The sequence below is a fragment of the Hyperoodon ampullatus genome, assembly GCF_949752795.1.
Source record: "Hyperoodon ampullatus genome assembly, chromosome: 2".
Lineage (NCBI taxonomy): Eukaryota > Metazoa > Chordata > Mammalia > Artiodactyla > Ziphiidae > Hyperoodon > Hyperoodon ampullatus.
Window position 1 is genome coordinate 102562096 of NC_136915.1, and position 16216 is coordinate 102578311.

The 16216-nt window shown below is 34.8% G+C and overlaps 1 protein-coding gene across 3 annotated transcripts in view; it reads left to right on the forward strand.

The window, feature by feature from the left end:
* Positions 1 to 16216, forward strand: part of SYCP1 (synaptonemal complex protein 1) — a gene marked incomplete at both ends in the record, with an annotated part of 173875 nt that overhangs the window by 31261 nt on the left and 126398 nt on the right. For all 3 annotated transcript variants that reach the window (XM_079698199.1, XM_079698200.1, XM_079698201.1), the window contains one exon: positions 1566 to 1674. In XM_079698199.1, coding sequence (XP_079554325.1) covers positions 1566 to 1674 — 109 coding nt within the window. The remainder of the gene's footprint in view (positions 1 to 1565; positions 1675 to 16216) is intronic.

Sequence of the window (16216 nt, forward strand, 5' to 3'; positions counted from 1 at the left end):
AATACCCAGGTTTAGAGATTCGTTTTTCAATTTGATCATACCAGTGTCTCTTATAAAGATGGAGTAGGTTGGTTCTCTGACTACATTGGCTTTCAGGGAGTAGAGTCCAGGGAAGGAGGGTTAAGAGGGCCTAGGGAGGTCTTACTACTCTTTGCAGACTTCCAGTCTCCTTATACTTAGTCTCCTGTTTCATACCTACCTTCCACAGTGTCTGTTGCTTCTAATTCTTGAAACATTCTGTTTCTTTGGGATTGAATTATCTTGCTTCTCATTTGTAATCTTCCCTGTGTAGACTCTTAGTTTTTTTTTTTTTAATTTTTTAAAAAAAATTTATTTTTACTTATTTATTTGGCTGTGTTGGTTCTTCGTTGCTGTGCACAGGCTTTCTCTAGTTGCGGTGAGTGGGGGCAACTCTTTGTTGCAGTGCGCAGGCTTCTCATTGTGGTGGCTTCTCTTGTTTTGGAGCACGGGCTCTAGGTGCACGGGCTTCAGTAGTTGTGGCACATGGGCTCAGTAGTTGTGGCTCATAGGCTCTAGAGCGCAGGCTCTGTAGCTGTGGCGCCTGGGCTTAGTTGCTCCACAGCATGCGGGATCTTCCTGGACCAGGGCTCGAACCTTTGTCCCCTGCATTGGCAGGCAGATTCTTAACCACTGCACCCCCAGAGAAGCCCCTAGACTCTTAGTTTTGACCTTGCTTTTCTATGCTAAATCATTTTCTGTTCCTTCTAACTGCTTTCCTTTTTTACATGTTGTGGTTTGGATTATAGAAGTCTTGTGGTTTCATGGAAGATGAAGTCCATCTTTGTTGTTTTCCTGGTTATTTTTTGGGTGATTTGAAGATGAAAATAGGCCATAGAGGTCTTTCTGCCATGTTGAATCTGCAAGTCTTCAGTCTTTCTTTATGAGTTTATCTTTCACCTTTTCTTTACATGCACTCTGTATTCTAGCCATCTGAATATTTTCAGTTCTCTGCATAGAAGCATGATCTCTTGATCCTTTGTGTTCTCATACAAGTCTAGAATGTTCATTTCCCCTGCAGCCTGATTAATTTGTACTTGTCTATCAAGACTCAGTTCAGTTCTCTGAGAAGGATTAATTTTTGATTACCTCCCCCAGGACTGATTTAGGTGTCCCTTTCTTGATTCCTATAACATTTTTGTCCTATTACTAATAATATTCAAGTATAGTTGTTTGTTTCCTGGTCTAGGCTGTGAGTTTCTTGAAGGTGAGTTCCATCATCTCTGTATATTCAGTGTGTATTATGGTTTCTGGAACAGATTAGGTGCTCAATAATATTTATGGAATAAATGAATGAGTAGATTTCAATATATAATCTTCTAAGTGATAACTTAAAATGCATACTGTAATATTGGGTATATTGCATTAGTTTGTTCATTCCTTCATCCAATAAATGTTTATCATGCAGGCACATACTAAATGCCAGGCACAGACAGCTAAAAAGCATATAAGCAAGTACATAAAATAATCACAGATAATGATAAATGCTAAGGTGTCATATTTAATTTTTCATATCTATAATGTATTATTTAAATATTTCATTTTAGGTATCACTGCTATTGATCCAAAGTACTGAGAAAGAAAATAAAATGAAAGAGTTAACATTTCTGCTAGAGGAGTCCAGAGATAAAGTTAATCAATTAGAGGAAAAGACAAGTAAGAATTTATATAAGAAAATATAAGAATGTCTTATGTATTCCTCTTGTTATGTTTTAAATTTAGCTTTCATTACGATTTTTTGGTAATGCTTTCTAATGCTGTAATTCTCCACCTAGATTGGAACAGTTGGAGGAGGGAATAATAGTCACTTAAGAAGATTTTTCAAAGTATATGTGCTCCTTTTTTCCCTTTTCATACTGTCACCTTTTTCAGAGTTTCAATAAGGTGCTCCATGAAAACAAGGATATTTGTCTTTTTTTGTTCATTGATGCATTCCAAGTGCCTGGCATATATTAGGCACTCAAACATGTTATAAATAAATGAATACTCTGGGAGCACTATGGAGGGGATTATTAATTGTTCTTGGAGCAAGGCATTTAGAAAAAATTGTTAGTTAAACTAAACCTTAGATGATTAAAAGTTCACTAGACAATGAATTGGAGGAGGGAGTGCAGGCAGAAGAAATGGCTTGTGCAAGTCATGGAAGTGTGAAAATTAGGGTATATTTGAAACACTGATTGGTGTGTCTGTATATTTGAAATACTGATTGGTGTGTCTGTATCTTAAAGAACTCAGGTAAATGAGACTGGAAAAAAATGTTTGGATCAGATTATGAAGGATCTTTAGTGTCATGTAATGTTTAGACTATCTTATTATTGAGTATTTTTCAAACTTGTTCAACTAGTAAGGCACTTGAAAGGTATACACTTTGTGAAATACTATGTCCCTTTCAGAACATCATAGAGATCTTGTGACATTTTTCACCTTTCTCTTAAAAATGTGGCAAATAATTATCTAGTTCATGCTAACCTATGCCTGCTCATTTCACCTTACTGTCACTACTATATCCTATACTCCAGATATACTGAAATTGTTTAACTTCTTTACCTTTTATGTTCTTCCTATCTCACCATCATGCTTTTGGCTACTTACTCTGTCCAGAATGAACCTCCTACCTCCTCTCCAAATCTACTGGCTAAATTCTAGTGAACTCCTTATTGTTAAGAGTGGCTTAAGCATTACTTGTGTGTCTCCTGTGACCATGAGTGTCTTGAGGGCAGGCACTGTGTCTCACTAAATATCTTTGTAACTCTAGTGCCCAGAATATTGCTATGTATATATAATAGGAGTTTAATAGGTGTTAGGATGAATGAATGAATATTTAATCTTATATAAACTGGAAACAACTTATTGGTAATAAATAACATACAATGTGATTCTGCAGACTCATAACCACTGAAATATATTCATTTAAGTTACTTTTCATTGTTTCCCATATGTATGTATCTTCCATTTGTTTTTCTCTTTGTTTCAACTTAGAGATCTTCCATTGACCTTTTACCTAACCCTGCCTTCTGCTGTGTCTAATTTGGTTTTAAACTCATTTACTGAGTTCTTAGCTTTAATCATATTTTTTCCTTCTAAATTTCCATTCAATTATTTTTCTTAAGATTCCAGTTCTCTGGTTAATTCTCCTCGTTTAAAAATGACATTTCATCCTTTTTGAATATATTAATCATTGATATTTTATAGCTATTCTCTTTTTATTTCAATATCTGGCTCACCTGTTGGTCTGTTTCTTTTTTAAAAATGTGATAAAATACATATAACATAAAACTTACCATCTTAATCATTTTTAAGTGTACAGCTCAGTGGTGTAGATACATTCACATTGTTATGCAGTCATCACTAGTATTTATCTCCAGAACCCTTGCAACTCTTTTCATGTTGCAAAACTGAAACTCTGTACCCATTAACCAGTAACTCCCCTTCCCTCCTCCCCTCAGCCCGTTCTACTTTCTATTCCTTTACAGTCTTACTTTTTAGTGATTTGTCCTTATCTTTTGGTGTGCCCAGTAATTTTTTGATTGAATTCCATACATTGTTATAAGAAAAGTTAGAGGCTCCAGATGATATTGTCTTCTGTTTGCTAGGGAGAAATTGGGAGTGTGGTGGGCTGATTACTATAATGCAATTAGAGGCTGAGCTGAATGAAGGGAAATAGTCAAGTTTATGAGGTTTTTTGAGTGTTCAGTTTTGTTTCTTCAGCTCTTTGAGACCCAATAAAACTATGCTCTTTTTTTTATCCCCTGGCAGTGGCCCTCTGATGGGACCAAGCCAGCATTTAGACCTCTTGCTCATACCCAGAATCAGCAGATGTCAACTGCACTTTGTCAGTTCAGTTATCAGGAGTTCTTTCTTAGGAATCTTAGCCTCTTTTGTCCTTTCTGTTTCGGTTTGTTTCGTGTTTTCTAGTTATTTTCAGCATAAGAGTTGTTCTGTTACAGACAACTTCATTCTGCCTGGAACTATCCATTTAAATGAATTATGATCAGCTAATTTTTATTTTTAATATTTTCTTGCTATTACCTAATTTTTGTCGTTTGCCAATACTTGTTGCCTGCTAAAGAGTGTCAGTGATCAGAGATTTAAGAAATAAATTTAAGGGGAGAAAATTTTGATTATTTTCTTTCTGTGTATTAAGAGTACTATACTTTTAAATAGGATTCTGTTTGGAGGGGGTTTGGGTTTTTTCATGAGGCCACATATCTTTCATCCTTGATTAAAACCCATTACTTTTTTTCATTCTCTTATCAACGTTGGCTTTTCTCCCTGTCTTAACCTCCTATTGTCTTCTACTTTCCAAACTTTGTCTTTGAAACCCTTGCTCTTCTTATGTAGCATATAAATTTTTTTTTCCCTCAAAACCTATTAATGAAAGTTTTCTTTAACTTCTGGCTTTAACAAATTTGAGGTCTCTGCTTCCTCTGCTATCCTTTTGAATGGAAGCTGCACATTGTCCTACATTCCATGTATAATGCAGTTGGAAGGCAGTTGGAAACTTTCTTTTGGATGTATATTACCACTTTCAAACCATTACTCATTCTTTCATCTGTTCAACTTTTATTAACCTCCTTTCTATTCTGTGTCAGGCACAAAGCTAATTATGGGGAATGCAATTATTTATTATTGCATCCCTGCTTTCTGGAAGAGAATTACTGTCAAAGAGTTTTATAATGGATATTGACTTAGCAAATGTGCTTTTTTTTGGCATATATTGATATTGTCATATGTTTTTTTCTTTAATTTATTAGTGATTATTTTCTAATGTTAAACCTAATTTTCTAACATTAACTTTTTATCCCTGGTTATGAATCTACTTTTATTATTATTTTTATGTTATTTTATTCAATTTTACATATTGTTTGATTAAGGTTATTTTTAGGACTTTTTTGGCATCCACATTCATAAATTAGATTGGTTTGTAATTTTTTTTCTCATACTTTCTTTACCAGATGTTCATATTGAGTATATCCTAGCCTAAAAATGAGTATAGAAGTGTTTTCTTATTTTGTATATTCTGAAAGAGGTTAAGTATGGTTTGGGTTATTTCTTCCCTGAATGTTTGGTAGAATTCACTGGTCGAGTAATCTGTCCTAGATTTATTAATTTTAGGGGGAGTGATTTTTAAATTTCTGGTTTCATTCCTCTAATGGTTTGGAAATATACAGATTTTCTATATCTTATGGAATCAGTTTTGTTCCATTAGTTTTTTCCTAGGGGTTTTTACTTTTTAAATAAATTTTCTAAATTTTTTTGCATAAATTTGTTTTTAGTCTCCCTTTAGTCTTTTTAATATTTTGGCTTTGTAATCTTCTCTAGTGTATGTTTGATTTCTATTTCATTATATTTGTAATCTTATCATCATTATTTCCTTCCTTCTACCTACTTTGTGTTTATTTTTCTAACTTCTTCAGATAAATTTTTAGCTTATTTATGCTTATTTTAATATATGCATTTAAGTCTGCAATATTTTCTCTAAATACTGCATTAGCTGTATCTCACACTTTTAATATATGTTCTTTTAATTATTGTTGTGTTAAAAGTATTTTATTATTTCCTTTGGGATTTCTTCTTTGATCATTAGGTTATTTGGAAATGTGCTTATTTTTCAACCAGATGGTGATTTTCTAATTGTTATAAAAAATAGATTTATAGCCTAATTGCATTGCATTTTCTATAGTTATTGGCTGGAATATCCAAAAATGTGTACTAGATCAAGTTGGTTAATCACTTGTTCAAATACTTTGAATTTTTGTTGATTTTTTTGTCTGATTCTCTATGAATTATTAAAAGTAACATGTTAAAATCTTTTATTTGCTGATTTTTTAATTTATTCTTTTATTTCAGTTGGTTAGTGTTTTCTCTATTTAGATACTATGTTTTAGGTGCGTACAGATTTAAAAAGGTTATATGTCCTTGGTGAATTGTATTTTTTTTATCATTATGAAGTAAATCTATTTATCTTGGTAATGCTATTTGTCGTAAAATTTTTTTCCTTATATTAAAATAACTCAACATGTTTTATTTCTGACTTCGTAGCTCTGGGATGAATACCCAGGAGTGCAATTGCTCAATTGTATGGTAATTGCGTATTTAGTTTCAAAAGATACTAACAAACTTTTCCAGAGTGGCTATAACATTTTATAGTTTTACCAGCTATGTGTGTGCCATCCTGTGAGAATCTGGTGTTGTCAATTTTATTTTAACTATCCTAATAACTGTGTAGAGATATCATGTGGCTTTAATTTACATTTCCCTGATGGCTGATGATCTTGAACATCTCTTAGGTGCTTATTTGCCAGTTAATATCTTCTTCAGTAAAATCTCTCTTTGTGTCTTTTACCCATATTCTAATTGGATTATTTGCTTTTTTATTGTTGAGTTTTCTTTATATATTCTAGATAATAGTCCTTTGTTAGAACTGTGGTTTGCAAATATTGTCTCCCAGTCTGTAGGTTGTCTTTTCATCCTCTTTTAAAACTATGCTTATTTTTAATATCTTTCCAGTATAAAATCAAGGTCTATATCATTTGGTAAATGTTACATCTTATGCTATAATTTCCTAATTGGCTTATACATGTACTATTTATTTATTTATTTATTTATTTATTTATGTCTGCATTGGGTCTTTGCTGATGCGTGCGGGCTTTTCTCTAGTTGCAGCGAGTGGGGGCTACTCTTCATTGCGGTGCGCGGGCTTCTCATTGCAGTGGCTTCTCTTGTTGTGGAGCACGGCCTCTAGGCACACAGGCTTCAGTAGTTGTGCCACATGGGCTCAGCAGTTGTGGCTCGTGGGCTTTAGAGTGCAGGCTCAGTAGTTGTGGCGCATGGGCTTAGTTGCTCTGCGGCATGTGGGATCTTCCCAGAGCAGGCTCGAACCCGTGTCCCCTGCATTGGCAGGCGGATTCTTAACCACTGCGCCACCAGAGAAGTCCCTACACATGTACTTTTAATAAATAATCAATTCCAGTGTTTTCAAACAAATTATACATTAAAGTGCCTGTTTTACTGCACACTTGCTAAAACTGAATGTAGTAATTAGTTTGTACAAATGTGATGGGTGAAATATATATTATAGTAGGTTTTAATTTGCAAATATATGATTTATAATGAAATTGTGCATCCTTACCTGTTATTACAGATATTTCATTTCTTTTTTGGGAATTATATTTCTCCTGCTATTTATAATAAATTGTCTTTTTACTGAGTTGTAGAGGCTTTCTATATATGTATGGTATTAATCTTTTCATTTTTTAACTGCCTTTATTGTTAACTTTCAAACTGCCTATATTATTAAATGTGAAGTGAGTTTCTTATAGCCAGCTTGTAGAGAAAAAATTCTGTCAGTCTCTTTTAATTGATGTATTTAGACCATTTAAATTTATTGTAATATGGGGATATATGTATACATATAGCTGATTCACTTTGTTGTACAGCAGAAACTAACATAACATTGTAAAGCAGTTATACTCCAATAAAGATATTAAAAAAATTAAAAAAGAAATTAAATTTAATGTAATTATTGATAAGTTAAGGCTTAAGTCTGCCTTTTTCTTTTCTTTGATTTTTGTTTCTGTTTTCTATTTTCTGCCTTCTTGTGTGTTACTTGAAAATTTTTTAGAATCCCATTTTGACTTATGTATATGTTTTTATGTGTATTTCTCTATAGATTTTTTTAATGACTGCTCTAGGTATCTTACGTATTTTATATACCTATATATTAATGCAGTCTACTGGTGTTGTCATTTTACCAGTTCCAGTGAAGTAGGGAGCTTTCCTCCCTTTTATGCTTTTACTCTCCCTATTTATGATATAATTGCCTTAAATATTTCCTTTACATACATATAGAACCACATGAGGCAGTGTTATATATATATTTTAAATCTTTATTGGAGTATAATTGCTTTACAATGGTGTGTTAGTTTCTGCTTTATAACAAAGTAAATCAGTTATACATATACATATGTCCCCATATCTCTTCCCTCTTGCATCTCCCTCCCTCCCATCCTCCTTATCCCACCCCTCTAGGTGGTCACAAAGCATGGAGCTGATCTCCCTGTGCTATGCAGCTGCTTCCCACTAGCTATCTATTTTATGTTTGGTAGTGTATCTGTGTCCATGTCACTCTCTCACTTTGTCCCAGCTTACCCTTCCCCCTCCCCGTATCCTCAAGTCCATTCTGTGGTAGGCCTGCATCTTTATTCCCATCTTGCCCCTAGGTTCTTCATGACCATTTTTTTTTTTAGATTCCATATATATGTGTTAGCATACGGTATTTGTTTTTCTTTTTCTGACTTACTTCACTCTGTATCACAATCTCTAGGTCCATCCACCTCACTACAAATAACTCAGTTTCATTCCTTTTTATGGCTGAGTAATATTCCATTGTATATATGTGCCACATCTTCTTTATCCATTCATCTGTTGATGGACACTTCGGTTGCTTCCATGTCCTGGCTACTGTAAATAGAGCTGCAATGAACATTTTGGTACATGACTCTTTTTGAATTATGGTTTTCTCAGGGTATATGCCGAGTACTGGGATTGCTGGGTCGTATGGTGGTTCTATTTTTAGTATTTTAAGGAACGTCCATACTGTTCTCCATAGTAGCTGTATCAATTTACCTTCCCACCAACAATGCAGGAGGGTTCCCTTTTCTCCACACCCTCTCCAGCATTTATTGTTTGTAGATTTTTTATGATGGCCATTCTGACCGGTGTGAGATGATATCTCATTATAGTTTTGATTTGCATTTCTCTAATGAGTAATGATGTTGATATAATATTTTGCTTCAACCATCAAATGCAATTTAGAAAACTCAAGAGAAGGAAAGCTCATTGTATTTACCCATATTTTTGTTTACCATGTTCTTCCTTCCTTCTTGATGTTCCAAGTCTCCTCTTTTCATTGTTTCCTTTCTGTTTAGAGGACTTCTTTAGACATTCTTTTATGGTAAGTTGGCTTGCAGCAAACTCTCTTAGTTTTCCTTCATCTGAGAATGTCTTGATTTCCTGAATGTCTTTTTTTCTGAAAGATATTTTTGCTGGTTAGAATTCTGGTTGACAGTTCTTTTCTTTTATAACTTGAAAAATATTGTGCCACATCCCTCTGGCTTCCATGATTTCTGATAAGAATTCCATTGTTATTCTGGTTGTTTTACCCTGTATGTAAGATACCTTTAAGATATCTTTTTTCTCTGGCTTCTTTCAAGATTTTTTCTTTGTCTTTAGTTTTTATTTTATTTTTTTTTTTTTTTTTTTTTTTTTTGTGGTATGCGGGCCTCTCACTGTTGTGGCCTCTCCCGTTGCGGAGCACAGGCTCCGGATGCGCAGGCTCAGCAGCCATGGCTCACGGGCCCAGCCGCTCCGCGGCATATGGGATCCTCCCAGACCGGGGCACGAACCCGTATCCCCTGCATCGGCAGGCGGACTCTCAACCACTGCGCCACCAGGGAGGCCCTGTCTTTAGTTTTTAGAAGTGTAAATATAATGTCTTGGAATGTATTCTTTTGGTTTATTCTTTTTGAGGTTTGCTGAGCTTCTTGCAACTGTAGGTTTATGTGTTTTGCCAAACTGGGAAAATTTTAGCCATTATTTCTTTGAGTACTTTTTCAGCCTCATCCTTTTTCTCTTCTTCAGGTACTTTGATTACATGAATCTTAGATCTTTTGTTATACTCACACAGGTCCCTGAGGCTCTGTTAATTTTTTGAAAACTTTTAAAAGAGCATTTTTAGGCTCACAACAAATTGAGAGGAGGGTACAGAGAATTCCCATATATCCCCCTGTTCCAATATATGCATAATCTCCCCCATTATCAACATCCCCCACCAGAATGGTACATTTGTTGTAACTGAAGAATCTATTGATACATTGAGATGTCATTAGCACCCAAAGTCCACAGTTTACATTAGGGTTCGTTACTGACATTGTACATTTTATAGGTTTGGTTAAATGTATAATGACATATATCCACCATTACAGTATAATACAGACTATTTTCACTGCCCTAAAAGTCCTCTGTGTTTGGCCTGTTCATCCCTCCCTCCCTGCTAACCCCTGGCAAGCACTGATCTTATTGTCTTCGTAGTTTTGTCCTTTTTGTAATGTCATATAGTTGGAATTGTACAATATGTAGCCTTTTTTATATTGGCTTCTTTCACTTAGTAATATGCATTTAACTTTCCTCCATGTCTTTTCACACCTTACTAGCTCATTTCCTTTTAGCACTGGTTAATATACCATTATCTCAATGTATACCATAGTTTATTTCTCCTTTTACCTACTGAAAGACACCTTGGTTGCTTCCAAGTTTTGGCAACTATGAATAAAGCTGCTATAAACATCTGTGGATAGGTTTTTGTGTGGACATAGTTGTGAACTCCTTTGGGTAAATACCAATGAACACATTTTCTGGATTGTATGGTAAGAATATGTTTAATTTTGTAAGAAACTGCCAAACTGTCTTCCAAAGTGGCTGTGTCATTTTCCATTCCCACCAGCAATGAATGAGAGCTCCTGTGCCCCACCTCTTCACCAGCATTTGATTTTGTCAGTGTTCTGAATTTTGGCCATTCTAAGAAGTGTATAATGGTATCTATTGTTGTCTTAATTTATATTCCCTGATGGCATATGATGTGGAGCATCATTTCATATGCTTACTTGCCATCTGTGTCTTTTTTGGTGAGATGTCCCTTAAGGTCTTTGTCCCATTTTTATATTGCGTTGTTCTTTTCTTACTGTGAGTTTTAAGTGGTCTTTGTATATTTTTAATAATAGTCCTTTATCAGATATGTCTTTGCAAATATTTTCTCCCATTCTGTGAATTTTATTTTCATTCTCTTGACAGCATCTTTTACAGAGCAGAGATTTTAATTTTAATAAAGTCTGGGTTACAGTTCTTTCTCTCATGGATTGTGGCTTCGGAGTTGTATCTAAAAGGTCATAGCCAAACCTAAGGTCATCTAGATTTGCTGCTGTGCTATTTTCTAGGAGTTTTATAGTTTTACATTTTACATTTACATCTGTGATCCATTTTGAGGTTATTTTTGTGATGAATGTAAGATCTGTGTCTAGATTAACTTTTTTGTATGTGTATATTGTTCCAGCACCATTTGTTGAAAAGGCTATTATTTTTTTTGTTGATTGCCTTTGCTCCTTTGTCAGAGATCACTTGACTATATTTATGTGGGTCCATTTCTGGGTTCTCTATTCTGTTCTATTGATCTGTTTGTTCTTTTTCCAATACCACATAGTCTTGATTACTGTAGCTTTATAATAAGTCTTGAGGTCAGGTAGTGTCAATCTTCCAGCTTTGTTCTTCTCCTTCAATATTGCATTGGCTATTCGGTTATTTTTTTGCCTCTCCATATAAACTTTAAAATCAGTTCTTTTTAATTGAAGTATAGTTAATTTACAATGCTGTGTTAGTTTCAACTGTACAGCAAAGTGATTCAGTTATACATACATATATATATTCTTTTCCAGATTCTTTTCTGTCATAGGTTATTACAAGATATTGCATATAGTTCCCTGTAGTATACAGTAGGTCCTGTTGTTTACCTGTTTTATATATAGTAGTGTGTATATGTTAATCCCAAATTCCTAATTTCTCTTGCCCCCCCAAAATCAGTTTTTTAATATTCACAAAATAAATTGCTGGGATTTTGATTGGGATTGTATTGAATTTGTAGATCAAGTTGGGAAGAACTGACATCTTGACAATATTGAGTCTTCCTATTCATTAACGTGGAATAACTCTTCATTTATTTAGTTGTTTGATTTCTTTAATCAGAGTTTTGTAGTTTTCCTCATATAGATATTGTACATGTTTTGTTAGATTTATACCTAAGTATTTCAGTTTTTAGGTGCTGATATGAATGATACTGTATTTTAAATTTCCACTTGTTCATTGCTGGTATATAAGAAAGCAGTTGACTTTTGTATATTAACCTTGTATCCTGCAACCTTGCTGTAATTTCTTATTAGTTCCAGTTTTTTGGGTTGATTCTTTTGGAATTTCTACATGGACAGTTATGTCATCTGTGAACAAAGGTAGCTTTATTTCTTCTTTTGCAATCTGTATACCTTTTATTTCTTTTTCTTATCTTATTGCATTACCTAGGACATTTAGTACAGGGTTGAAAAGAAATGGTGAGAAGGGCTTCCTTACCTTGTTCCTGATCTTAGTGGGAAAGCTTCTGGTTTCTCCCCATTAGCTGTAATTTTTTGGTAGATATTCTTTGTCAAGTTTAGGAAGATCCCTTCTATTCCCAGTTTACTGAGAGTTTTTAACATGAATGGGTGTTAAAATTTTGTCAAATGTTTTTTATGTATCTATTAATATGACCATGTGATTTTCCTTCTTTATCTGTTGATGTGATAGATTACATTAATTGATTTACAAGTGTTGAACTATCCTTACATACTTGGGATAAATACCTATTGGTTGTGTATAATTCTTTTTATACATTATTGGATTAAATTTGCTACTTTTTTCTTTTTTTTTTTTTTTTTTTGCGGTACACAGGCCTCTCACTGTTGTGGCCTCTCCCGTTGCGGAGCACAGGCTCCAGATGCGCAGGCCCAGCGGCCATGGCTCACGGGCCCTGCCGCTCCGTGGCATGTGGGATCCTCCTGGACCGAGGCACGAACCCGTGTCCCCTGCATCGTCAGGTGGACTCTCAACCACTGCGCCGCCAGGGAAACACTCTGCCTTTTGTAGTTTTAATTGAGCATTTTATGCAATTCTGTTTTTCTCCTTACTTAGCCTATCAGTTACACTGCTTTTTTTTTTCACCTTTTTTTAGTGCTTGCTGTAGATTTTGTGATATACATTTGCAGCCAATCTAAGTCCACTTTCAGTTATCACTGTACCAAAATGATCCTAATTTCTCCTCCTGTACCTTGTATCATCTCTGTCATTCGTTTTTCTTATATGTAAGCATACACACAACGACATATATATAACTGAATACATTGTTGCTCTTCTTATTTTAAACAAAACTATCTGTTGAATCAATTGAGAAAAATAAAAGTTTTATTTTGCCTTCACTATTCCTTTTTCTATGCTCTTCCTTTTTTAATGTAGAACCAATTTTCCAACCTATATTATTTTCCTTCTGTATAAGAACTTCCTTTAAAATTTCTTGAAAGAGAGATCTGTGGCAATAAATTCCCTCAATTATTGTTTATTTGAGAAAGGCTTTATTTTGCTTTCACTTTTTTTTTTTTTTTTTTTTTTTTGCGGTACGCAGGCCTCTCATTGTTGTGGCCTCTCCCGTTGCGGAGTACAGGCTCCGGAGGCACAGGCTCAGCAGCCATGGCTCACGGGCCTAGCCGCTCCACAGCATGTAGGATCTTCCTGGACTGGGGCACGAACCCATGTCCCTTGCATCTGCAGGCGGACTCTCAACCACTGCGCCACCAGGGAAGCTCCCTCGCCTTCACTTTTGAAGGATAATTTTGCAGGTACAGAATTCTAGGTTGTGGCTTTTTTCTCTCAACACTTTAAATATTTCACTCCACTCTTTTCTTGCTCATGTGGTTGCTGTGGAAAAGTTAGATGTAGTTCTTATCTTTGTTTCTCCATAGGGAAACTTTTTTACTCTAGCTTCCTTCAGGATTTTTTCTTTATCTTTGATTTTCTGTAGCTTGAGTATGATTGCCTAGGTATAGTTGTTTTTTACATTTATCCTGCTTGCTGTTCTCTGAGTTTCCTGGATCTGTGGTTGTTGTATGACATTGATTTGGGGGAAATTATTGTTTCAGATATTTCTTTTGATCCTTTCTTCTCTTTCTGGTATTTCCGTTACGTGTATGTTACACCTTTTGTAGTTGTCTACAGTTCTTTGATAGTCTATTCTGTTTTTTTTTTAATCCTGTTTCTCTTGGCTTTTTAGTTTTGCAGGTTTCTACTGATATATCCTCAAGCTCAGAGATTCTTTCTTCAGCCATGTCCAGTCTACTAATAAATCCATCAAAGGCATTCTTCATTTCTTTTAAAAAATTTTTTTTTAATTAAAAAAAAATTTTTATTTTATATTGGAGTCTAGTTGATTAACAATGTTGTGTTAGTTTCATGTGTATAGCAAAGTGATTTAGTTATACATATATATGTATGTATACCTTTTCAAATTCTTTTTCCATTTAGGTTATTACAGAGTATTGAGTAGAGCTACCTGAGCTATTTGTGTCTTCTTCAATTTCTTTCATTAATGTCTTTTTTTACCTTGATTTAAAAAAAAATTTTTATTGGAGTATAGTTGATTTACAATTTTGTGTTACTTTCTGATGTACAGCAAAGTGAACCAGTTATAAATATATATATATCTCCACTCTTTTTAAGATTCTTTTCCCATATAGGCCATTACAGAATATTGAGTAGAGTTCCTTGTGCTATACAGTAGACCCTTATTAGTTGTCTATTTTATATATAGTAGTGTGTATATGTCAGTCCCACTCTCCTAATTTTACCGTCCCCTTCTTCCCCCCCGCTCCCTGGTAACTATAAGATTGTTTTCTACATCTGTGATTCTATTTCTGTTTTGTAAATAAGTTTATTTGTACCCGTTTTTTAGATTCCACATATAAGTGATATCATACGATATTTGTCCTTCTCTGTCTGACTTACTTCACTCAGTATAACAATCTGTAGGTCCATCCATGTTGCTGCAAATGGCATTATTTGTTCTTTTTTCTGGCTGAGTAATATTCTGTTGTATATATGTACAAGATCTTCTTTATCCATTCCTCTGTCAATGGACACTTAGGTTGTTTCCATGTCCTGGCTATTGTAAATAGCGTGCAATGAACACTGGGGTGCATGTATCTTTTTGAATTATGGTTTTCTCTGGATATATGCCCAGGAGTGGGATCGCTAGGTCATATGGTAGCTCTATTTTTAGTTTAGTAAGGAACCTCTATACTGTTCTCCACAGTGGCTTGTACCAATTTACATTCCCACCAACAGTGTAGGAGGGTTCCCTTTTCTTCACACCCTCCCCAGCATTTATTGTTTGTAGATTTTTTGATGATGGCCATTCTGACCAGTGTGAGGTGATACCTCATTATAGTTTTTTTTTTTTTTTTTTTTTTTTTTTTTTTTTTTTTGTGGTATGCGGGCCTCTCACTGTTGTGGCCTCTCCCGTTGCGGAGCACAGGCTCCGGATGCGCAGGCTCAGCAGCCATGGCTCACGGGCCCAGCCGCTCCGCGGCATATGGGATCCTCCCAGACCGGGGCACGAACCCGTATCCCCTGCATCGGCAGGCGGACTCTCAACCACTGCGCCACCAGGGAGGCCCTCATTATAGTTTTAATTTGCATTTCTGTAATAATTAGCAATGTTGAGCATCTTTTCATGTGCTTTTTGGCTATATTTATGTCTTCTTTGGAGAAATGTCTATTTAGACCTTCCACCCATATTTTGATTGGGTTGTTTGTTTTTTTGTTATTGAGCTGCATGAGCTGTTTGTATATTTTTGGCGATTAATCCCTTGTCAGTTGCTTCATTTGCAAATATTTTCTCCCAATCTGTGCATTGTCTTTTTGTTTTGCTTATGGTTTCCTTTGCTGTGCAAAAGCTTTTAAGTTTATTTAGGTCCCACTTGTTTAATTTTGTTTTTATTTTCATTTCTTTAGGAGGTGGATCTAAAAAGGTATTGCTGTGATTTATGTCAGAGAGTGTTCTACCTATATTTTCCTCTAAGAGTTTTGTAGTATGCGGCCTTACATTTAGGTCTTTATTCCATTTTGAGCTTATTTTTGTGTATGGTGTTAAAGAATGTTGTAATTTCATTTTTTACATGTTGCTATTCAGTTTTCTCAGCACCATTTATTGAAGAGAATGTTTTTTCTCCATTGTAGACTCTTGCCTACTTTATCATAGATTAATTGATCATAGGTACATGTGTTTATTTCTGGGCTTTTCTGGGCTTTCTATCCTGTTCCATTGACCTATGTTTCTGTTTTTGTGCCAGTATTATACTATTTTGATTATTATAGCTTTGTAGTATAGTCTGAAGTCAGGTAGCCAGATTCCTCCAGCTCCATTTTTCTTTCTCAAGATTGCTCTGACTACTAGGGGTCTTTTGTGTTCTCAAACAAATTTTAAGATTTTTTGTTCTAGTTCTGTGAAAAATGCCATTGGTAATTTGATAAGGATTACATTGAATCTGTAGATTGCCTTGGGTAGTAT